The sequence below is a fragment of the Thamnophis elegans genome, chromosome 3 (assembly GCF_009769535.1).
Source record: "Thamnophis elegans isolate rThaEle1 chromosome 3, rThaEle1.pri, whole genome shotgun sequence".
NCBI lineage: Eukaryota > Metazoa > Chordata > Lepidosauria > Squamata > Colubridae > Thamnophis > Thamnophis elegans.
Genome location: NC_045543.1, coordinates 149,778,753 through 149,800,276, shown reverse-complemented (window position 1 = coordinate 149,800,276; position 21,524 = coordinate 149,778,753). Strand labels below are relative to the sequence as shown.

The 21,524-nt window shown below is 59.0% G+C and overlaps 2 protein-coding genes and 1 long non-coding RNA gene across 6 annotated transcripts; all 3 read left to right on the top strand.

Moving 5' to 3' along the window:
* Window positions 1–1,797: 1,797 nt before the first annotated feature.
* LOC116506271 (protein FAM221B-like) lies at window positions 1,798–8,683 on the top strand. The gene is made up of 5 exons (XM_032213919.1): window positions 1,798–2,269; window positions 3,052–3,195; window positions 3,542–3,652; window positions 7,300–7,503; window positions 8,520–8,683. Exons 1-5 carry the CDS (start codon window positions 1,798–1,800, stop codon window positions 8,681–8,683), a joined length of 1,095 nt encoding a protein of 364 aa, XP_032069810.1.
* Window positions 8,684–15,658: 6,975 nt separating this feature from the next.
* On the top strand, window positions 15,659–17,299 carry LOC116506445. Of its 3 annotated transcripts, none has more exons than XR_004255025.1 (5): window positions 15,659–15,857; window positions 15,947–16,077; window positions 16,177–16,293; window positions 16,833–16,904; window positions 17,257–17,299. It is a non-coding gene; the product is annotated as an uncharacterized LOC116506445 (long non-coding RNA). The 3 variants fall into 3 exon arrangements; XR_004255027.1 differs by lacking the exon at window positions 17,257–17,299 and adding an exon at window positions 17,210–17,243; XR_004255026.1 differs by lacking the exon at window positions 17,257–17,299 and adding an exon at window positions 17,207–17,232.
* Window positions 17,300–17,909: 610 nt separating this feature from the next.
* Window positions 17,910–21,092, top strand: LOC116506055 (TATA box-binding protein-associated factor, RNA polymerase I, subunit C-like). Of its 2 annotated transcripts, XM_032213636.1 has the most exons (4): window positions 17,910–18,052; window positions 18,582–19,840; window positions 20,243–20,347; window positions 20,589–21,092. In XM_032213636.1, the coding sequence occupies exons 1-2, from the start codon at window positions 17,956–17,958 to the stop codon at window positions 19,589–19,591; spliced, it is 1,107 nt and encodes a 368-aa protein (XP_032069527.1). In that variant the 5' UTR covers window positions 17,910–17,955; the 3' UTR covers window positions 19,592–19,840; window positions 20,243–20,347; window positions 20,589–21,092. The 2 variants fall into 2 exon arrangements, with proteins under 2 accessions (XP_032069527.1, XP_032069526.1); XM_032213635.1 differs by lacking the exons at window positions 20,243–20,347; window positions 20,589–21,092 and adding an exon at window positions 20,005–20,060.
* Window positions 21,093–21,524: the final 432 nt, after the last annotated feature.

Below are 21,524 nucleotides of genomic sequence, written 5' to 3'. Positions count from 1 at the left end.
CATCGTCCAACAGTGGATGTCAATCACTGTGGGTCAGATTGAGAATTTGAGAGCAAAGGCCTGCTGGATTACCGGTGATTGACACATTCGTAAGGGAAGGGTAAGGGTACTCCTCGACTTACTGTATGTCCACCATTGAGCCTCAAATATCTGTTGCAAAGCGAGACAGCTGTTCAGTGAATTTTCACCCACTTTACAGGATGAAAAGGGGACTTATGACTGCTTTTCACACTTAACGACCGTTGCAGCATCCCCATGGTCAGGTGATCCAACTGACTCTCACTTATGACGGGCTCTGTGTCCCAGAGTCACGTGATCTCCTTTCGCGACCTGACCAACGAAGTCCACAGGGAAGCCAGATTCACTTAATGACCATGTGACTTACTTAAGAACTGCCACTAGTCGCTTAACAACAGTGGCAAGAAAGGTCGTAAAGTGGGTGAAGGTCAGGGCAAATGCGCGGGGGCGTGTCAGCCGAGGAGAACAGCTAGAGGTGAATCCCCGGAGGAGGAACCTTGGCGGAGAAGCAGGCGTGGCGTGAGGGTAGAAGCCGAAAAGTCCCATCCCGTTTCTGCATCTGATGATGGCCAGAGAGGCCTTCGGGAGTGATGGGGGTGGGCAGTTATCCTGGCATCCTGGTCCTCCCTTGCAGACCGCTTCCTTTAGTGGCAGAAAGGGCAGGAGGAGCTGCTGTCCTGGACCTGATCCTCACCAAAGGGAAGGAGAAGGCTTGAGTAAACTCCTACTTTAGCCGAGGTGGCGCAGTGGTTAAATGCAGCACTGCAGGCTACTTCAGCTAACTGCAGTTCTGCCGTTCGGCTGTTCAAATCTCACCGGCTCAGGGTTGACTCAGCCTTCCATCCTTCCGAAGTGGGTGAAATGAGGACCCGGATTGTTGTTGGGGGCGATATGCTGACTCTGTAAACCGCTTAGAGAGGGCTGAAAGCCCTATGAAGCGGTATATAAGTCTAACTATTGCTATTGCTACTTTGGGTTTGCACCCAATTTGAACCAGGGATATTTAAGCAGGCCACATTTGGACAACAACATCAATCTAACCAAGAATCCCTTTGGACCTTCTCAGGGTGGCCTCTGCTGCCCTCCCCAGGGTGGGCTCCCTTTCCCCAGGGCGGGTCCTCGCCACCCTCCCTCCTTGCCGTAGGTGCGCGCTGTGGCCCGGGAGGGGCTGATTTCGGGAGGGCCCAGCCGGGGAACCCCAGTCCCGGCTGACGGAAGAGAAGCGGGAGGAGCGGAGCAACAATGCCGGAACCCAGCCGGCCGCTGCTATGCCAATATAACAAGGCTTCTGTTGCCCTGGAAACGTTTCCTCCTCCGGCCGGAGAATCCAGGCTTCCAGGCCGCCGCTGCTCTTCTGCCCGACGGGGACTGGCACGGAGGTAGAGGCGCTGCGGGATGGGTGTATGTGTGTGTGTGAGAGAGAGAGAGAGACTCCTGCTCAACCACCACCCCGGCTGCCCCGCCTGCCCCCCAAGTCGCCCTACCCTCTTCACCAAAAAGCACCTCGGGGCGTCGGGAAAGAGCTCCGTTGGCCCGCCGGCCGGCAGATCGCGGGGCTCAAGCGAGGCGGCTCTTGCGTTTGCACCACTAGATACCACCACCACCCCCGCCCACGGCGGCAGAGAGGCTCGCGGTGAGCTCTGCAGCCACGGGAGAGCCGGCAGCCCAGGGTCCCCTGACCTCTGCCCGGCTCCTTTCCCCCGAGCCCTCCCGGCGCCCTTGCCCGGGCCACGCGGCCCGCCCCATCGCCTCCCGTGCTTGTCTCCGGCAGAGTCAGCAATGGACGCGGAACCCACGGAAGCGGCAGCCTCGCGGCGTCCGGCGGTGTCCTGGAAGGCGGCGGTGGAGGAGGAGGAGGAGAAGGAGGAGGCAGCGCCCAGCAGCACGTCGCCCACGGCTCCCGAGGTGGAGGAAGAGCTGATCCTCCCCACCACCACCACCTCCCTGGGGAGCGAAGAAACCACGGTCTTGCCGCGGTCGAGCTCGTTGGAGGGGGAGGACGACCTCCCGGAGCCCTCCTTGCCCTCCTCGTCCGAGTGGCCGGAGCCGCGGAGCGCCAGCCCCAGCGAGCCCTCCTCCGCGCCGCTCGAGAGCTCCCCTTTCACCACCTCCTCCTCGCCCTCGCCGCTCTCCTGGAAGGCGCCCTCCGACAGGCTGCAGCGGCGGCTGGAAGGGAGTGAAGGCCGCGGGGAGCAGCCCGAATGGACCAAAGCCAAAAAGAAATGCCCGCCGGCCAAGAAGGGCGCGCCAAGTCAGTGGGAGTCTGCCAGGGCGGCGAGCGAGAGAGCGAGCAAGCGGGCAGGCCAGAAGCGCAGCCGGGCTCCGGGCAGGGGGCAGCCGGCGGGCGGGCGGGCGGGGGAAGGAGAGGAGAGAGCGCCGGCGCCGCGGCTCTTCGCCCAGATGCTGCTTCCCTTTGGCCGCCGCGCTGGGAGCCGAGGTGGCGCAGTGGTTAGAGTGCAGTACTGCAGGCCACTTCAGCTGACTGCTATCTGCAGTTCGGGGGTCCAAACCTCACCGGCTCAGGGTTGACTCAGCCTTCCATCCTTCCGAGGTGGGTGAAATGAGGACCCAGACTGTGGGGGCAATATGCTGACTCTGTAAACCGCTTAAAGAGGGCTGAAAGCCCTAGGAAGCGGTATATAAGTCTAACTGCTACTGCGATTGCTCTGGCCGCGGAAGAGGGGGGGAGGCAGGTGGCAAAGCGGGTGGCCTCTGTCCAAGGCTCCAGCCCAGCAGAGAACAGGTGTCCCCTCTCCCGCAGGAGGAAGCTTCAGTGGCTAGGAAGGAAGGGGGGCTGCCCTTGAGGAGAAAGCCGAAACAGGATAGCAATCTCCACAGCCCCATAGCCTCCCCCCCCCCCCCCGCCTTGAAGCAGCTCGCAGGCAGGCAGGCAGAGGGAACAGCAGGGGGGGGGCTGGAGGGCAGCAGTGGGGGCGAAGGCCCCTCCCGGAGCCCAACATGGGAGGCAGCTGAGGCAAAGCAAACCTGGAGCCAGGATGGAGGAGCTTCTGAGGCGGGCTGTTCTCCCCACAGCCTACACGGTGAGGACCATCGTGCCAGCCGAGAAGGAGGAGCTGGTGTCGGTGGCCAAGGCCATGCACCGAGAGAAGTTCGCCAAGAGCGTCAAGGAGCTTTTCCACCTAGAAAAGGAGGCGGCCCTCAGGTCCCTCCAAACAGGTGGGTGGGAGCCTCAGTGACCCACCGAGGGCAGGACCCACCGGGCGCCTCTGCCACGATGCCAGCTGCAAGCCTTCACCTCTTTCTGGGCAGGAGGGCATTGCAGCCAGGAGCTGCTTTCTGGGCATACTCTGCGTGAGGAGGAGGAGGGGGGACCCTGAGCAGAGTCCAAGCCGTTTCCCAGACTGGCATCTGGGATGTGCCCCCTCTCCCCACACCCCATGAGAGAGAGAGGTTTGAGGCTGCTGGGTGGGATTTGGGTTGCCTGGGGGCAGGGCCCTCCAACAGCCCCCACCCCCATTCTCTGCAAGCCCACCTACCGAGCATGCCCATCTGTTCTCTTCAGGCCTCTACATCGGCTGGCGCTGCCCTGAATACCTTTGGGATTGCTTCCGGGTGGGAGATGAGTCCAGGTGCTTCTGTGGGCACCTGCTGAAGCTGCACCAGGTGTACGTGGGTGAGTAGCAGAGCAGGTGATGGGCTGGAGAGGGCCTGGCTGAGGCATCCTGCACTAGATGGTAGCTGCCTTCAGGATACCCAGACAGGGGAAGGGAGCCTGCCCTGTGGCATCTGCCAAGAAGCCCTCCCTCCTTACCAGAGTCTTTTGCCCTCCCCAACTTCCAGGGGGCATTTTTTTTGAATGGGGGAATGAGGGGGGAGAGTTCCTGGGACAGATGTTCTGAGTTTTGCCTCTGACCAGGAAGCCTCAGCCACCAAATAAACAGAAAGCTGGGAGGAATCGGGCAGCCCCTTCCCAAGATCTGGCTCTTTTGCCCCCATAGAGGAACAGGGCTTCCCGCTGTCAGGATTCATGTTTTTGCTAAGAGCCAAGGTGGCGCAGTGGTTAAATGCAGCACTGCAGGCCACTTCAGCTGACTGTTATCTGCTGTTCATCGGTTCTAATCTCACCAGCTCAGGGTTGACTCAGCCTTCCATCCTTCCGAGGTGGGTGAAATAAGGACCCGGATTGCTGTTGGGGGCAATATGCTGACTCTGTAAACCGCCGAAAGCCCTATGAAGCGGTATATAAGTCTAACTGCTATTGCTCTTGCTCTCTAATTTAATGTCCTTTCACAATGAAAGGGGACTGTTAAGCTATGGAGGGCCTTCTCTGTGGCTGCTCCGGCCCTCTGGAACGATCTCCCCGTGGAGATCCAGACCCTTACTACCCTCCTGGCCTTCCTCAAAGCAGTTAAGACCCGGCTGTTCCGGCAGGCCTGGGGCTGTTGAACCATCCAGCCCCATTCGAGGTTACGGCTGTTGTAGAATTTTAAATTGTTGTTTATTTTATTTTATTTTTTGGTATCCTTTCCCCTTTTTTATTGTGAGCCGCCCTGAGTCCCTCGGGAATAGGGCGGCATACAAACCCAATAAAATCCAAATCCAATCCAAAGGTTCCACCACAAATCCGTGAAGCCCTTATCCGCGGAGACATAAGCGCGAAGACTAATTCGCGCCGTTCTAAGCGCTAAGGAAAAGCGTGACCCTACTGCGATGACATAATCGCGAAGGGCAAAATCGCGCATTCCCAAGCACTCAGTACCCTAAACCTAACCCTAAACCTAAACCTAAACCTAACCCTAAACTTAACGCTAAACCTAACCCTAAACCTAACCCTAAAACAAACCCCTAAACCTAATCCTAACCCTTACCTTAATTGAAGTCGGCTTTCTGCCGCGGCGCTGTTTTAAAGCGCCCTTCTGTTGCCGCACTGTTGTCGCGGCGGTGATGACGCGCGGTGATGACGTTGCGGCTTTAGCGGAACCTTGGGGCCCCCTGGGCAACGGTGATTTTAAGATTTCAGATTTAGTTTATTTGTATGTGGGAGGGACTCAGGGCGGCGAACAACTCAAATGGGGGAAAGGGGAACATAGAACACAATACACGTGATTAAAATAAACAAGAATCATACAGCCATACAGGTCGAGAGGGGAGGGGAACTCATCAACCCCAGGCCTGCCGGCACAGCCAGGTTTTAACAGCTTTCCGGAAGGCCTGGAGAGAGGTGGGGGTCCGAATCTCCGCGGGGAGTTCGTTCCAAAGAGCCGGAGCTGCCACAGATGTGTCTGTGATGTCACAGACTAATCCTTTTGACCGGAAGGGCCTTGCTGGGGGCTTCAGACCTTAGTACTAGCGGGACAGAGAGGTGGGATGCTCTCTGTTGCCAAGGGAAGTGCAGGTGGGGAGCCTGTGGGAGGAGCTCTCGGGAGGAGGGTGGCAGAAGCAGAGGGAAGTGGGCATCCAGGGTGCCGCATGTGGTCCTGGAGAACCAGCCCTCAGGGCCTTAAGCAAAGGGTGCAGGAAAGCCCAGTGTTGTGGACTCTATTCACAGGGTCGCTGCTGGCTCTCAGCCCTGCCTTCCTCCTACAAAGATTTGCAAGGGTCAGCAGCTCCGGACCTGCTGGAGCCCGCAGATTGGCTCGGGAGGGCGGGGGGCTTCCACTAGGGGTCACCAAATGTAACATTCCCGTGGTTCGTCCATGAGGCCAATGTGGAGAAAAGACACGGACACGATCTTTCTCGGGATGGAGCGACCCAGATTGGGGGTCTGAGAGCCCCTTTTATTGAGATAGGACAAAGGCAGGAGGAGCAATAGCATGTGGTTAAAAACAGCCTGTAAAAGTACAATTTCTAATCTGCTGCTCAGGGAAGTTCTGTCTATATATGGTCAAATCCTGGGCGTCGTTGGTAGGGCACATCTCAGGATGTTATGTTATGAACTATCAGGATGTTATGGCGTTTTAGGAGTTTGTTTTCTCCTGTGTGGTTCAGCGTGGCTCTGCAACTATATTACAACATAGCACAGCCCTCCCTGCAGCAGACAGGCTCTGCCGGTGCATGGCCAGCCTTCGTCCCTTGCTGAAGCCCACAGGGCGGTTTCCCAGAGGGCCTGCAACTCCAAGCAGCCCAGATCGTGTGCACAATGCAGGGCGGCGGTGTGTGTGTGGTGTCCTTCCGCTGCAGGACCAGGTGGCAGGCATGGCTGGGGAGGCCTTTCACAGCAGACGGTGCCCATTCCTGGACTGGGGGCCACTCGTGCCCTGGTCACTGGCGGGACGACTGCAACACGCTGGACATGGGATCATCTTTGAAGTTGCACCTGGTCCAGAACTTGTCCTGGGCTCCCCCCAGTTTGGCCGTGTTACACGGTAGCTCCCAGTTCCCTTCTGGGCGCAACCGAAGATGCCATTTCTACCAGGCTCACTGCATCACACGGCAGAGGGTCAGGTTGTCGGCCCTTCCTCAGGACGGCTGCCATTCCTCTAGCCTGGGGGCAACGGGCACGTGCCAGCATCTTGCCACCTCGTGTGACCTGGGAAGCCCCCTGGGAAGCCCTGGGGAAGCCCTTTCCCCTCTTAGCCTTCCCAAAATAACGGGCAAAAGACAGAACAGCCTTGGAAACAGCCGGGCGTGGCTGTTTGCCTCCTTCTGCCCTTTCTGTCCTCTGGGTCTTCAGAACTGAGCTGTGAAGTACCCGTGGGTCGCCCATGAGGCCAATGTTGAGAAAAGACACGGACACGAGCTTTCTCGGGATGAGGCGACCCAGATTGGGGGTCTGGTAGCCCCTTTTATTGAGATAGGACAAAGGCAGGAGGAGCAATCAGCATGTGATTTAAGACAGCCTGTCAAATTACAACTGCTAATCTACTGCTCAGGGAAGTTCCGTCTATATATGGTCAAATCCTGGGCATCGTTGGGTAAGGCACATCTAGAGTGAACTATCAGGATGTTATGTCTTTTAGGAGTTTGTTTTTTCCTGTGTGGTTCAGCGTGGCTCTGCATGCCCTGTTATGCACTGGGCCATGGGTGACCGCCACACCTACACAAGGAGTTATATGACAATACTGAGCTCCTCTGGTCCCCGGCAGAACAGGCTGTGTCAGATACCACGTCTTGCCTAAAATAAAATGAAATGAATGTGCAAACTCGAAGGTCCTTTGCCTTCCTGCTTGGGGGGGGGGGGAAACGGGTCTCCCTGCCCAGGGGGTTCTCTCCCCCCCCAGAGGAGGCTTTGGGGGCCAGAGACTCCCCGCTTGCTTTGCCGGATGACCTCCCACCCTTCCTTCCGGAACCCCCCTTTTGAGGGCCAATTCTGTGTTCCAGAGAAACGAGCCACTGTGCCCTGCACTGTGGCAGACTGCCGGTGCCAGGGGTTCCTGTTTGTTCCGACATACCCGGAAGAGGTGGGCGAATTCTGGCTTCGGCGAAGAACTGGCTTTGATGTGGCGTCCTGGCGAGCAAAATGCCGGTGCACGCACACGCACGAGGAACACTCGCCCATCGGAGCACGGGGATGCTGCGTCCGAGGTGAGCACCCCATTGGCCGCCACCCCAGGCTGCTGGCTTCTCTGGACATGCTGAGTCCCTTCCTCCTCTTAGCGAGCAGGCTGGCTCCTGGTCTCGAGGGAGAGGATGCCCCCCAAACGCCCTCCGCAATCCAATCCCCGGTGGCTACGGCTGTCCTAATAAGAGCAGCTCTCGGCCCTACAGAGCGCCCGTGTCTTAGTCTGCCTGCCAAGCCCTCCCTCCCTACTCCTTCCACCCCCGGCATCTTATCAACACACCCGGCTCCTCTGCTCCCAGCCCCATCTGGTCTTCTTCCAGGGTTTCCTCATCGTGACCCACATCGCTCACCAAGGCAGCGTCTCTCCAGCAAGTCCACACGCAAATCTCAGCCTCTTCCAGCCACTGGCACTGCACAACCCCCCTTCCCAACGACCAGGCATGAATGACCTCTGTGTTCTGCCTGCCAATGCCAAAGCGGCACCATCTCTCCCAGCTGCACGGCTAAGGAGCCCCCTCCCCCGGCTACCTGAGGCTGACCCAGGCACCGTCCCCCAGGACCCTGTCCCTTGGGACAGTTCCTCCAATGGGTCTACCCTACCAATGGGTGCCAGCTCAGGACCTTCCCGGGGGCTTCGGCGCCTCTTCCTGCCATCTGGCCAGGCGGTCTTGGCCTGTGTTCCCAGAGAGTGAAAGGGACGGAGGGAGGAACAGAGGCCCTCAATCTTGCACGAGGCAGGCCAGGCCAGGAGCCGAACTAGGAGGGTGCCTTTACTGTGAGCATTGACTTCATTTAGTAATCAGGAAAGAAACCACTGGATTGAAATCAAGTGTACTTTTACTAATTATAAATGAACAGTTGCAAAGCTGTTTGCAACAGAGGCTGCCTTAGAAGGGCGTGCAACTCAGCTGGTCCTCCCAAGACCTCTGCAGCATGGCAGGAAGTCCTCCCCCCTCCCCTTCTCCAAAGGGCTCTGCGGCTGCTTCAGGGGCTGGGTGTCTCCCCCTATGCCCCACCTGTGCCCCTCCTGTCCCGCCAGGCTGCTCCTGCATGGCCTTCGCCTCCAGCTTCCTGTGTGCGGCCTGCGACCGACGCTGGGAGGAGCACGCAACCTTCTTTGAGTCAGAGGAGACGCGGCGCCGAGGCGGTCGGCCTTACGGTATGGGGGATGGCAGGGAGGGTTACAGTGCCTCCACCCCCTGAGGGATTCCTCCAAGCCCTCCAGCTGGAGGGGGGCATCTGTCCCTCTGGCCTTGGCAAGGACCTGCCCAGCATCTTAGTAGCCACTCATGCCAAGGGCTTTGGGGCCGTGGCACGACAAAACCGCGCTCCACTAAAGCGCGCCCGATTAAACCGCGTCGCTGACGTCATCAGCAGGGCGACAACAGCGACCGCAGAGAACAAGGGTGCTTTAAATAGCGCTTTGAAAGCAAGCCGATTCAACTTAAGGTAAGGTTTAGGGTTAGGTTTAGGGTTAGGTTTAGGGTTAGGTTAGGGTTAGGTTTAGGGTTAGGTTTAGGGTTAGGTTTAGGGTTACGTTAAGCGTTAGGTTTAGGGTTAGGTTTAGGGTTAGGTTTAGGGTTAGGTTTAGGGTTAGGTTTAGGGTTAGGTTAAGGTTTAGGGTTAGGTTAAGGTTTAGGGTTAGGTTAAGGTTTAGGGTTAGGTTAAGGGTTAGGGTTAGGGTTAGGTTAAGGGTTAGCGTTAGGTTTAGCGTTAGGTTAAGGGTTAGGTTTAGGGTTAGGTTAAGGGTTAGGGTTAGGGTTAGGATTAGGTTTAGGGGGGTTAGGTTTAGGTTTAGGGGTTAATTTTAGCTTTAGTGTTTGCAGCGTGCTTTTTTCGTCGCGCTGTGATGACGTCAGCTACGTGGTTTTGTCGAGCGCGCTTTAGTCGAACGCGGTTTTGTGGTGGAACCTTTGGGGCTGCGGGTGTCAGGCAGCCCAGCTCCTTCCTCTCCCTCTGGCGCTCCCCTGGTCAGCTCCTTCCTCCCCCCCCCCTTCAGCAGGACCATCATCCAGGGCTCCCCCAGGGAGATCCCGTTGTGGGGCTCTAGCCACGAGGTCTGCTCCCTGCTTGTCATCTTTATGGAGGGATCCCAAACTGCCCAGGGGAAGAGGCAAAGGCAGCCGTGCCATGGCATTGTGGGCCTCAGAGGGAGGGGCTTTTTGCAGACCCCAGAGTTACACTCAGCTCAGCTGCACCGAAGAACAGAGACCTCCCACAGGGGAGAAGCCGCCTCACCCCAAGTCAGGGGGGGGCGGAGTGAGCCACAGCTGGGTGGGGGCTTGCTTACGAGCCGAAGCAGAAACTCCCTGAGCCGCAGGAAGGGCTACGCGGGGAGCCAGGTCAGGGGCTGCCCCATTCTTACTCTCACGCAGGCTGTTACCTGGGGGCCCGTGTCCCCACGGCTGTCCAGGGGCCCCCCAACACCTGTGGCCTCTCTCTCCCCAGGAGAAGCTTATGTGCCCTTTGCCGAGCTGCCCGAGCTGCGTGCGGTGGTGCTGACGGGGCGCTCTGAGGACCCTTCCGCCTCCAGGGCTCTGCAGGACCAGGCCTGTCAGGCCCTGACGCCCCCTCCAGCTCAAGGGCTCTGCCTCTTCCCCCCCCAGGCCCCCGGCGGTTCCTGCAGAAGGATGACAAGAAGGCTTGAGGCACCCTCCCCGCCCCACTTCCTGCTGCGCAAGGGAGGCACAATAAAGAAAGATGGCTCTGCGGGGGTCTTTGTGTCCGTGACTTTGGAGCCCCCCGGGGGGGGAGCAGGCTCAGCGAGGATGCCAGGCTGAGGGTGGGATTCTGCTCCCCTGGGAGGGGGCTGGCGGGGCCTCCTCCTGTGGACATCCCCTGCTCTCACAGCCAGCCCTGCAGGGACGTTGGAGGGAAAAGAGACGGCCCTCCCCTTGAGAGAGCAGCCCCAGCCTCTGGGACTGCTCCATCATGCCCACTGTGGGTGGGCCCTGCACTCCCCTGGGGCCACAGCCACCTTCCAGGGTCGAAGGAGCCCTCTGCTCAGAGGACTCAGGGGGCTGGAGTCCGGCCTTTGTGCTGCTCCAGAGAGGCTACAGCAGCTGCCCTCTGGCCACTGGTGACTGCAGGAGTGTGATGGGCCTCCGCCTCCCTCTAAGAGGGCATCTGAGCCTGCCAGTACCGGCTGGGCTGGAAAGGCCCTTCTCTAGCAGAGGGATGCATGCAGCATTCGGCTCTCAGCTTAGGCAAAAGAGTGGCTCCCGCCCTCCCACATTTGGGTAAGGGAATTGGAGACGGGGAGGTGTCGTCCATCCTCCTGCGCAGCAAAATAATGCAGAACAAATCCTGATTTGCCAAAGGGAAGCCTGGCAGCCCTTCTCCTTGGCTGGCTCTGCCCTCTGGCTCTGACTGCCAAGTTGGGGTGGGCACAATCCAGGCCCTGGTCATTGGGTCATTCCCACGCAAAGAGCGGGAAATGGCTTTCTGTGGACAGGGGACGTGGACAGGGATTATGGATGATGCGGGGTTCTTGGGGGGCATCTTCCGGAACTGAAGCAAGCCGCCTTTACGGCAGGCAGCATCTTCTTAGGCCTCCTACTACTACCCTGTTTTATCCCTGCCATCCGAAGTATAATCCAGTCCACAGAGGAGGGCATGGTGCAGAAAAGGAGTATCAACATGGCTTTAACAGGCCTTGATATGCAGCAACAAAGAGCACTGTTGACAGACGAAGAGGGAAAAGTCTTTTGACAAAAAGAAAATAAAAAAGTAGGAGATGTTGTAATATAGTTCCTTGTGTAGGTCTGTGTCCCCCATGGCCCAGTTCATACCAGGGCTTGCAGAGCCACGCTGAACCACACAGGAGGAAAACAAACTCCTAGAACGCCATAACATCCTGATAGTGCATAACATAACATTCTGAGATGTGCCCTATCAATGACGCCCAGGATTTGACCATATATAGACTGAGCAGTAGATTAGAAATTGTACTTTTACAGGCTGTTTTTAACCACATGCTATTGCTCCTCCTGCCTTTGCCCTATCTCAATAAAAGGGGCTCTCAGACCCCCAATCTGGGTCGCTCCATCTCGAGAAAGGTTGTCTCCTGTAGCAATAGCAATAGCAGATTTTTATATACCGCTTCATAGGGCTTTCAGCCCTCTCTAAGCGGTTTACAGAGTCAGCATATCACCCCCAACAACAATCCGGGTCCTCATTTTACCCACCTCGGAAGGATGGAAGGCTGAGTCAACCCTGAGCCGGTGAGATTTGAACCGCTGAACTGCTGATCTAGCAGTCAGCTGAAGTGGCCTGCAGTACTGCACTCTACCCACTGCGCCACCTCTGTCTTTTCTCAACATTGGCCTCATGGACGAACCACGGGAACATCACATTTGGTAGCAGAGGATGGTTACGTTACAGCTTTCCTGGGCTGGGTGGCTTCCTTTGAGTCTCCTTTGAGTGAAGGGCCTCCGCCTGGGCTGCATAGGCAAGCCCCCCACCCCCTTTTCCCTCCTTCGGCCCAAACCAGGAGGAAGCAGGAGCTGCATGGGGGCTTCTGCTCAGAGGCAGCCCTTCCTTCAGTTCTGCTTTCGCTTTTAGCCTTTTCATCCCAGAAAGGCCCTTTGGGCCGTGGGGGCACAGACCCTCCCCTGTGCACAGGTCCTGGGGGGGGCTGGGAACCAGTTCAGGAACTGCCTGGAAGGTTGGGATGCCTGGAGAGGACCAGAAGGTCCAAGTTGCTCCCCGAGAGCAGGAGAGGGGCAGCCGGTGAAGGCTCAGAGGGGCTCAGCCTTCCATCCTGGGCTCCCGCTGCCTGCTGTGCTTGGCTTTGGGCATGGAAGAAAGTACTTGGTGCGAGGGGTGGGTGGAGCTTCGCTTGGCCGAGAGAGAAATTCCATTCTGATGGTTCTGAGCACTGAGTGGTCTGGCTTGTGGGTTGAGCTCCTGCTTCCCTCCCCACAAACTGGTCAGCATTACTTTGATTTGGACGGGGCCAGGGGGGCTGAGCCATGAGGGGAGAAGAGGGGCTCTGGGCCCCTTTCTAAGCCCCGACCTACCCCTGGAGTACAGTGCTTATGTGTGTGTGGGGGGGGTGATGCTCGGTGAATGTTCTGCTCTGTTTGCTTCGGCTGGCTGGAAACACGCATCGTGATGTTTTTATTTTATTTATTTTATTTATTATTAAAATTTATATGCCGCCCAATCCTGAAGGACTCCCTTCCTAGAGCTGGTGAGGTAGCCGAGTGGATCACTTTCCTCTTGGGAGACGGGCGAAGGAGAAAGGGAGCAAGGCAACTTTTGAAAGCTTCTCTCAGTTGAGGTCCTTTCCTGCGCTTTGAGGTTTTGAAAAACCCCTTGGCCATTTTCCCTCCAGCCGCTGTTTTTTCGATTGTATTCCTATTGTTCTATTCTTCTTCTCCTCACCCTTCCTATTTACCTCTCTCCTCTCCCTTATAACTATAACCATCTTGCTTGTATCTTTAAGATTTATATTGCTCTATTTTTCCTAGTATGATTTCATTGCTTATGAGTAACCTCTGGACTATCACTGATTGTTTTACCTTATGATTCTTATTTTTTTTAATATACTTTTTATTTTCCATTTTCATAACATATAATCCACATGTATACTATTACATAGCCAATATCTTATTGTATTAAGTAGTAATTACATCAGTTCCTCTTGTCATCAACGCCCAGAAAGATAAAAACCCATTATTAGCTCTTCTGCTCTCCATACACCTCTTTCTTCTACCTCTCTCCTACCTCCTTTCTTCCCTCCATCATCCTTCTCTGCTCTACTTCCCCTTCCTTTCTCCTTCTCCTCTCTTCATTCCACTCCTCCTTATCCTCCTCAGCTTTCCCCCTTACCCTCTCTCCTATCCCTCTCTTCTTATCTTTCTTCTCCTCTGTTTCCCCACTCTTCCTCTCATTGGTGTATTTCCACTTCTGAGCAAACTCCATTCTATGTTGATGGTATTTATGCTTCCATATCAATATAGCAATAGCAATAGCAGTAGACTTATATACCGCTTCATAGGCCTTTCAGGCCTCTCTAAGCGGTTTACAGAGAGTCAGCATATTGCCCCCAACAATCTGGGTCCTCATTTTACCCACCTCGGAAGGATGGAAGGCTGAGTCAACCCTGAGCCGGTGAGATTTGAACCGCTGACCTGCTGATCTAGCAGTAGCCTGCAGTGCTGCATTTAAACCACTGCGCCACCTTGCTCTAATATACACTAATATACTTAACATATCTTAGTTTTAACGAAAAAATAAGAGAAGACAGTATACATGTGCAATCATATTACTTTATTTACTCTCCTATCCCTCTCTTCCTATCTCTTCTTCTCTCCTCTGTTTCCCACTCTTCCTCTCATTCACTTGGTGTATTTCCGCTTCTGAGCAAACTCCATTCTATTTTGATGGTATTTATGCTTCCATATCAATATACTTAACATATCTTAGCTTTAAAGAAAAATAAGAGAAGACAGTATACATGTGCAATCATATTACATTAAAATCTAACACCCCTCGTCAAGCCTAATATTCATCCCTCTCTCTTCCCCCCTCCCCCCCAACCCCCCCCCCCCAGCCTCCCTCCCCTGACTTCCCAGAACCCATACAAGGTATAAATCTTTAACAAAAACAGTCTAAAATATATTGGAAAAAAGAATAGAAAATTGATAACATCTTTACATTGAACTTAGCTCCTCCTGCTAGGCTAACTTTAAACAATTTATATCATTTCCTGATCTTCATCATAAGCTATCTGGGATTTCTTAGTCCCATATTTATTTTGTATATAATCGATCCATTTTTTTCCAGTCTCGTTTATATCTCTCGTTTGAATGGTCCTTAAGATATGCAGATGATTCTTGGATGAATGTATTTTTTTTCTTTTTATGTACACTGACAGCATCTGCACCAAAGGCAAATTCCGAGGTGGCGCAGTGGTTAAATGCAGCACTGCAGGCTGCTTCAGCTGACTGCAGTTCGGCTGTTCAAATCTCACCGGCTCAGGGTTGACTCAGCCTTCCATCCTTCCGAGGTGGGTAAAATGAGGACCCGGATTGTTGTTGGGGGCGATATGCTGACTCTGTAAACCGCTTAGAGAGGGCTGAAAGCCCTATGAAGCGGTATATAAGTCTAACTGCTATTGCTATTATGTGTCCAATCACACCTGGCCAAAAAATTCTATGCTAGGAAGCCTTCTCTTCCGCCCACCTGTCCGCCCACCCCCCCTCCTTCTCTCCAGCCCCAGCCGCCTTAAGCGAAGAATCGCCAAGAGCGGAAAGCGGGGGGGGGGGGGGGGGATACGGCGCTTTGTAGGCGGAGAGCGGGGCAGCTGGCCCTCCCCTCGCTCGGAGATCGCCCCCCTCGGGCCGCCAGGGGGCGCAGGCCGGAGCGTCGCGCGGGGGCGGCTCCGGGCTATGCGCGGCCGGGAAGTCCCGCACGTGCACGCGCCGATGGCGGCCTTCCCCGCGGCGCTGCTCCCGGGACTCTTCCGCGCGGGGCCGCCTAGGCGCGACGGGGCCGGGCTGCGGACGGGCGGCTGGGGCCAGTGCGGCCAGGTGGGCGTAGCGGCTCCAGGGTGGCCGGAAGCCCCGCCGCTCTTCTTACCCCGCCGCCGCCGGAAGGCTCGGGAGATCTGGCTGCCCGTCGAGCCCGACTCCGCTGCCGCTGAAGCCCCCGGAGGCGGCGGCCCCCATCGACGGCGCCTCCGCCGCCCCGGCCCTGAGCGCGCTGGGCCCGCAGCCTCGGCCGGCTCTTCCTGGACCAGCCGGAGGCGGCCTTCGGGGCCACGGCGCGGCTGCTGACCGAGCACGTCTACCTGGGGGACTCCACCGACTGGGTCAGCGCGGGCGGGAGGCGGCGGCGGTTCCCTGGAGCCCTGCGGGGAGGGAAGGCGGGCCCCCGCCGGCCCCTCCTTACCCGCCGCCCGCTCTCTTCCGCAGAGGAGAGCCGGAGGCGTCCTGCGGGATGACCCGCCTCCTTCGAGCCCTGGAAGGCCAGACGCGGGGCGGCAGGCAAGTGCCCTTGCCGGGGCGAGCGGCGGGGGAGAGCCCGGGACTGCGCTCGGCCAGCGAGGCTGCTTCCCCGAGACGCCCTCGGGTAACCGTTGCGGTGGGCGGGCGTCGTCCTAAGCGGCCGCTGTTCCGTCGTGCCGTTTCAGCACCGGTCGGCCCTCTCTCCGGGGTGGCCTCGTGTGCCGCGACTGGCTGTCGGAGCTGCCCCTGAAGGTGGTGGCCGAATGGCTCCACGAGGATCTGGCAGAGCAGCGGCCGGCGCCTGTCCTTCGACGAGAGCCCCACCGGCGGAGCCTTGGCCTGGCTGCCCGACGGCGCCCGCGGTAAACCTCCCCGCCGGGGCTGCCTGGTGTTCCCAGCCGGGGAAGCGGCGGACCGGCTCTGTATCCTGCGGCGCGAAGGGGCGGGGCGGTCCTGGGCGGCGGGACAGGCGTCCCTTCGCCGCGCGTTCTCTTCCTAACGGCCCCTGCAGGCTTCCAGGAGGCGGCCTTGAGGCCAGTGGCCAGCGGCGCCCTAAGACCCGAACTCCGCGGCCTCCCCGTCCAGTTCGAGCTCAATGGAGCCCGTCCAGCAAGTGGCAGCAGGCGCACCTGGAGGGCAGCGGTGGGTATGGCAGGTCCCGAGGGATGGTACTGGCCTCTGTTGCCCCACCACCACCACTCTTCCCCTCTTGAAGGGTCCCTTTCTGTTTCCCCTCCCCAGACTTCCTGGGGGTGCGCTCCGACCATTTCTGCGGGGCCTGGAGGAAGCAGCGTGGAAAGGCCCCAGCCCTCTGCAGGTGGTTCGCACAGAAGCCCCTTGTTCTTCCATCGCAGTCAGGTAAGGGGCGTTCTGTAACGTTCCCGTGGTTCGCCCATGAGGCCAGTGTTGAGAAAAGACAGGGAGACAACCTTTTCTCGGGATGGAGCGACCCAGATTGGGGTCTGAGAGCCCCTTTTATTGAGATTAGGACAAAGGCAGGAGGAGCAATAGGATGTGGTTAAAAACAGCCTGTAAAAGTACAATTTCTAGTCTACTGCTCAGGGAAGTTCTGTCTATATATGGTCAAATCCTGGGCTCATTGGTAGGGCACATCTCAGGATGTTATGTTATGAACTATCAGGATGTTATGGAGTTTTAGGAGTTTGTTTTCTCCTGTGTGGTCAGCGTGGCTCTGCATGCCCGTTATGAACTGGGCCATGGGGGACCACACACCTACACAAGGAACTATATTACAACAGGCGTCTTCTCCAAAGGCTGGGGGGTGGGGCTCCGGGAGCTTTCTGCCAGTGAGACACGAGGGGCTGGCCTCCTGCTTGGGGTGGGGGGGAAGAGGCAAGGGACCTCTGCCCTTCCCTAGCTCCGCTGTCTCCTTGCAGCCCCCACCTACCCGGCGAGCTGTCCTTGTGCACCCTGCAAGGGGAGCTGTACCTCTGGAACGTGGAGACGGGGTGAGCAAGTGAGGCTGGCTGCCTCCTTGAGTGGGGCCCACACTGGAGGGGAGGCATGGAGGGGAATGTTATGGGGTTTTAGGAGTTTGTTTTCTCCTGTGTGGTTCAGCGTGGCTCTGCAAGCCCTAGTATGAACTAGGCCATGGGGGACACACACCTACACAAGGAACTATATTACAACAGCTGTTCTGCTGGGGGAGGCGGGGGGGGGGAAATGGCCAATGGGCCTCCTGAGCGCCTGGGGGGGGAGATCCTTTGTCCCCTGCTGCCCTCTGGAAGTCCGGGTGTTGCCCTCTTGCCAGCAGACCAGCTTTTGGCTGCGAGGGGGGCAGGACTGACCCCTTCCCTCCAGGCTCCGGCGGCTGCACCAGGACCGCGGACAGCTATCTTCTTCCGGGCCCTTCCCCTTGGCGCTGGAGCGAGTTTTCTGCCCACCCACAAGTGCTGACTTTTGCCGACCACACCGGCCTGAAGGGTCTCGACCAGAGGGTGAGCTTGAGCAGGGGGGGAGCGGCTGGAGCTGCCAATCCCTCTGCCTATGAGGGAGGGGCTGCTGAGAAGGGCCCCTGGGCGCGGGGGGGGGGGTGCAGTCGCACCTAGCTGCTGACCTTCCTGGCCTGCCCCCCCAGGTGTCCTCCCACTTCGACCTCTTCAAGGTGGGGGCTGAAGCAGATTGCCAGCGTGGGGAACGCCTTGTCCTCTCCAAGCACTGGGCCCTTCGGAGCCCTTCCACCACTTAGTGGCCACGCAGGTAACCTGGGGGGGGGGTGTTGTTTGGGGGGCTGTTGGGGGCAGTCTTTGCCTGGACCAGGGGCCTCAGCCTGGGGCACCACCCCCCTCCCTTCTGTGCAGGCTGCCTTCCCGGGCTGCCCCCCATGGCTTGGCAGAAGCAGGGGGCTGTTTCCTTGCCTGAGGGTCCCTGTGCCTAGAAACACACACACACATTAACATTCATTCACCCGCAGTTTTCGGTCTTTGTGCTGGACGAACGCTTCCCAACCTGGTGCTCTGTCCCTGTCCTGGGAGCACATGATGCAGCGGCCACCCATCTATGGCCCACCACATACCTGCTGGGCCTGGGCAGCACAGCCACAAGGTGCTCCTGGGTGCCCACCACTCCCAGGAGATGCTCCTGCTGCAGTACTCAGGTGAGCACCAGAAGAGGCCCGCACCTCCATTGGCATTGAGGCAGTCATGCCAGTGGGCGGGGGGGGGGGGGTAGCCTGGGTGCTGCAGGATTCTTGAGGTGGCTGGGCTGTCTCCACAGGTGGGCACAGCCTCCCTTGCCAGCTCCAAGGTGCGCCCCAGACGCTGCCCTCCATCAAGGAGTGTCTGCCCCACTTTCCCGCGCAGGTGCCTGTGAGGCAGAGCGCCCTCAGCCAGGCGCTCTCCGTCCACACAGCAGGTAGGGGCCGGAGGGGGGTGGGTGGAGGGTGGCAGATGAAGGGAAACGGGCTTTGCACTCCAAGGAGGTTCTGGGTGCCTCCTGCACCTCCAGAGGATGAAGCTGCTATCGCTCACATCCACCAAGACACCAGCCAGATCCAAAAACCCCAGGCTAGCCTCCTTGCCAATAGCAGGGCAGAACCTGGCATAGCTGGGCATCCAGCAGGGCTTCAAGAATTGGTTCCCCCCCACCCCCAATCTCATCTCTCCTTCTCTCCTCCCCCAATCCAGGCATTGCAGCAGCCCTGGGCCAGAAGGAGGGGATCCAGACCCTACTGGTCTTCCAGCTTTCCCAGGCCGGGGACCTCTTCTACCAGCTGCTGCTCCCCCAGGCCAATGGGGAGGCTCCCACCGACTCGGAGCCAGAGACCAGTGTTGCAGGCGCCGTGGTGGGCAGACCCTGCCAGGACCCCATTTCTGCAGACGGAGCCAAGACCACTTGTACCCCGGCAGCTGCAACCCTCTACCGGCGCTGGCTGAGGTCCTGGAAGCGGGCTGCCCTGCCCACCCTGTACTGGCAGTGCCCTCCGGCCACGCTCAACCAGGGCTGCCTCTTCGCCCACCGAGAGCCGAGGGACACAGAGGGGGCTTCCCCGTCCTCTGTGGAGGCTTCGTGCCGCCTGCGCGGGGCCATGCGGGAAGAACAGCTCTTCTGCTCCTGGGGGGACGAGAGAGGGGTCCCTGTGCCTCCTGCCCCACAGCTGCCCCCAGGGGAGCTCAGCCAGCGACTGGAGGCTTCCTGGGCGGGTGACTGGGCAGCCTGGTGGCTGGAGAGGTTGGGGGCCACCAAGGCCCGGCGACAGCAGGAGCTGAGGGAGCAGCGGAGGCGAGCCAAACGGCGCAGGGGGACGCAGAGCCTCTCGGGCAGCTTCACCTCCTCCACCAGCTACCAGTCGGAGCTCAGTGACTGGTCGGGGGACGGCAGGGCTCCCAGGCCCCCTCCCGCCCTGCCGGCGGAGCCCCCCGCCCAGGCTCCCCCCACTCTGCCAGCCGCTTCCCAGGGGGACTCCCAGGAGCTGCTGTCCTCGCAGAGCCTGAGCGCCCGGGGCATCCCCCACGAACGCCGCCAGACCCTGCGCAGGTACACCTGGGCTGTGCTGGACCAGCCCCCAGAGCCCCCCGAGGAGCCCCTGTCTGCCAGCCATGCTCAGTGCGCAGCAGCCAGCGGGGACCTTCCTCTTCCCAGTGGGCCCCAGCCGAAACGGGGCCGCATGGGCTTCGAGGCGGGGGGGGGGGGGTGAACTTTCTTCTGGGCCCGATGAATAAAAAGGAGGTCGCTTTCTTAGCCGGGCTGCCTCGCTTGCTGTTGTCGGGAGGGGGACGGTGTAACACGTGTGTAGGGAGTGCGTCCTGCAATCTCTCGTCCCACCGCTAGGGGCAGAGGTGCGGGAGTGCGCATGCGCTTGCTCGAGGGGGCGGCGCTAGCAGGCATGGCGGCGGCGAGGCTAGGGGGGCGGTTGCTGGTTCGCGCCTGGGGCCGTCCGGGACAGGTAGCGGCGGCGGCGGCGGCGGAGGGCAGGGGCGGACCCGGGGTGGGGGCAGAATAGCAGCTCCGAGCGCCTCTTCTGAGTCTTCCCGGGGAGGGGGGGGGCTTCCAGGCTCCCCTTCAGGCGGGGGTCGCGAGCGGGGTGACGGGGCGCCGTCTGTCCGGCAGAGGGGCTTGAGCCGCGGGCGGACCGAGCGAGGAGGCGGAGCGGGGCGCAGCGCGCGCCGAGCAGCCCGGTCCCACCGGCTTCATGGCCGGATCCTGGACGGCTCCATCCCGGCGCACGTGCTCTACGAGGAGCGACCAGGTGGGCGCTGGCTGGGATCGCGGAGTCGGGGAAGGCAAGAGGGGGGGCGCGCAGGAGGCTCACCGCGCTCATCGCTCCTTTCTCTCGGGGCGCCCGCAGTGCCTGGCTTTTCGGGACGCAGCGCCGCAGGCCTCCGGTGCACTTCCTGGTGATCCCGCGACGGCCCTTGACGCGCCTTAGCCGGGTTCCGAGAGCGACGCTCAGGTGAGAAGCTGGCTGGCCAGAGGGTGAAGGGCGGGGGTGGGCAGGGGGGGCGACACCCCCCCCCCCCACACGAGCCTGGTGAAGGATCCGGGCTTCCCCTCCTCCCGCTTGTGGGTTGGGTGGGGTGGATCTTCTCCTCGGGTCTGGAGCCTGGGCGGGGAAGGGGGCTCTGCGACCCCCCACTCCTCCATCTCCCTCCCTGCCAGCGACCCCCCACTCCTCCATCTCCCTCTCTGCCCAGCTCCTGGGACCACTTGCTGGTGGTGGCCAGCCCAGACGGGCAAGGCGGAGGGACCTGTCCGAGGGCTACCGAGTGGGTGAGGTAGAAGGCGGCAGCCGTTTGGCCGAGAGGCCGTGATGGGGAACGGGGCCACTGTTGTCCCGGGGGTGAGAGGAGGGGGTTGCTCCACCCTCCTGCCGCCAAGGGTGCTGGCATGTGCCCGGTGCCCCCCTCCAAGCCTTTCTCCCCTCCTCCTGCAGTCATCAACGAGGGCCCGCCAAGGGGCGCAGTCCGTCTACCTCTCCACCTCCATGTGCTGGGCGGGCGCCAGATGGGCTGGCCGCCCGGCTGAACCGACCTGCACTGTACAGGGGGCTTGCTCTCAATAAAAGGCCTGCGCTGGGCAGGCAGCAGGCAGCCCTTGGCTCTGCGTGGGCCTCTTTCTTCCCAAAGGTTGCTTTGTGGCTGCTGGCTGAGTGCGGCTGATGGGGACCCACCTCAGAGAGGCCTCAGGGCCTGGATTCAAAAATCAGTGCAAGGGAAACCTCATCAAAGGCCCAGGAGGCCAGCTGGCAATCACTCCCCCCCTTCCCAAAGCTGGGTCCATATTCTGACGTCGGCAACAGGGATGGTTTAGTTATTAATCAGATCTCTGGATGGGTTGGCATAGAACAGCTGTTTCTCAACCTTGGGCAACTTGAAGAGGTCCGGACTTCAACTCTCAGAACTTCCCAGCCAGCGAATGCTGGCTGGGTAATTCTGGGAGTTGAAGTCCGGACCTCTTTCAAGTTGCCAAGGTTGAGAAACACTGACTTAAAAGCATAGCTGGCTGGGGAATTCTGGGAGTTGAAGTTCCGGACCTCTTCAAGTTGCCAAGGTTGAGAAACACTGACTTAAAAGCATAGCTGGCTGGGGAATCTGGGAGTTGAAGTCCGGACATCTTCAAGTTGCCAAGGT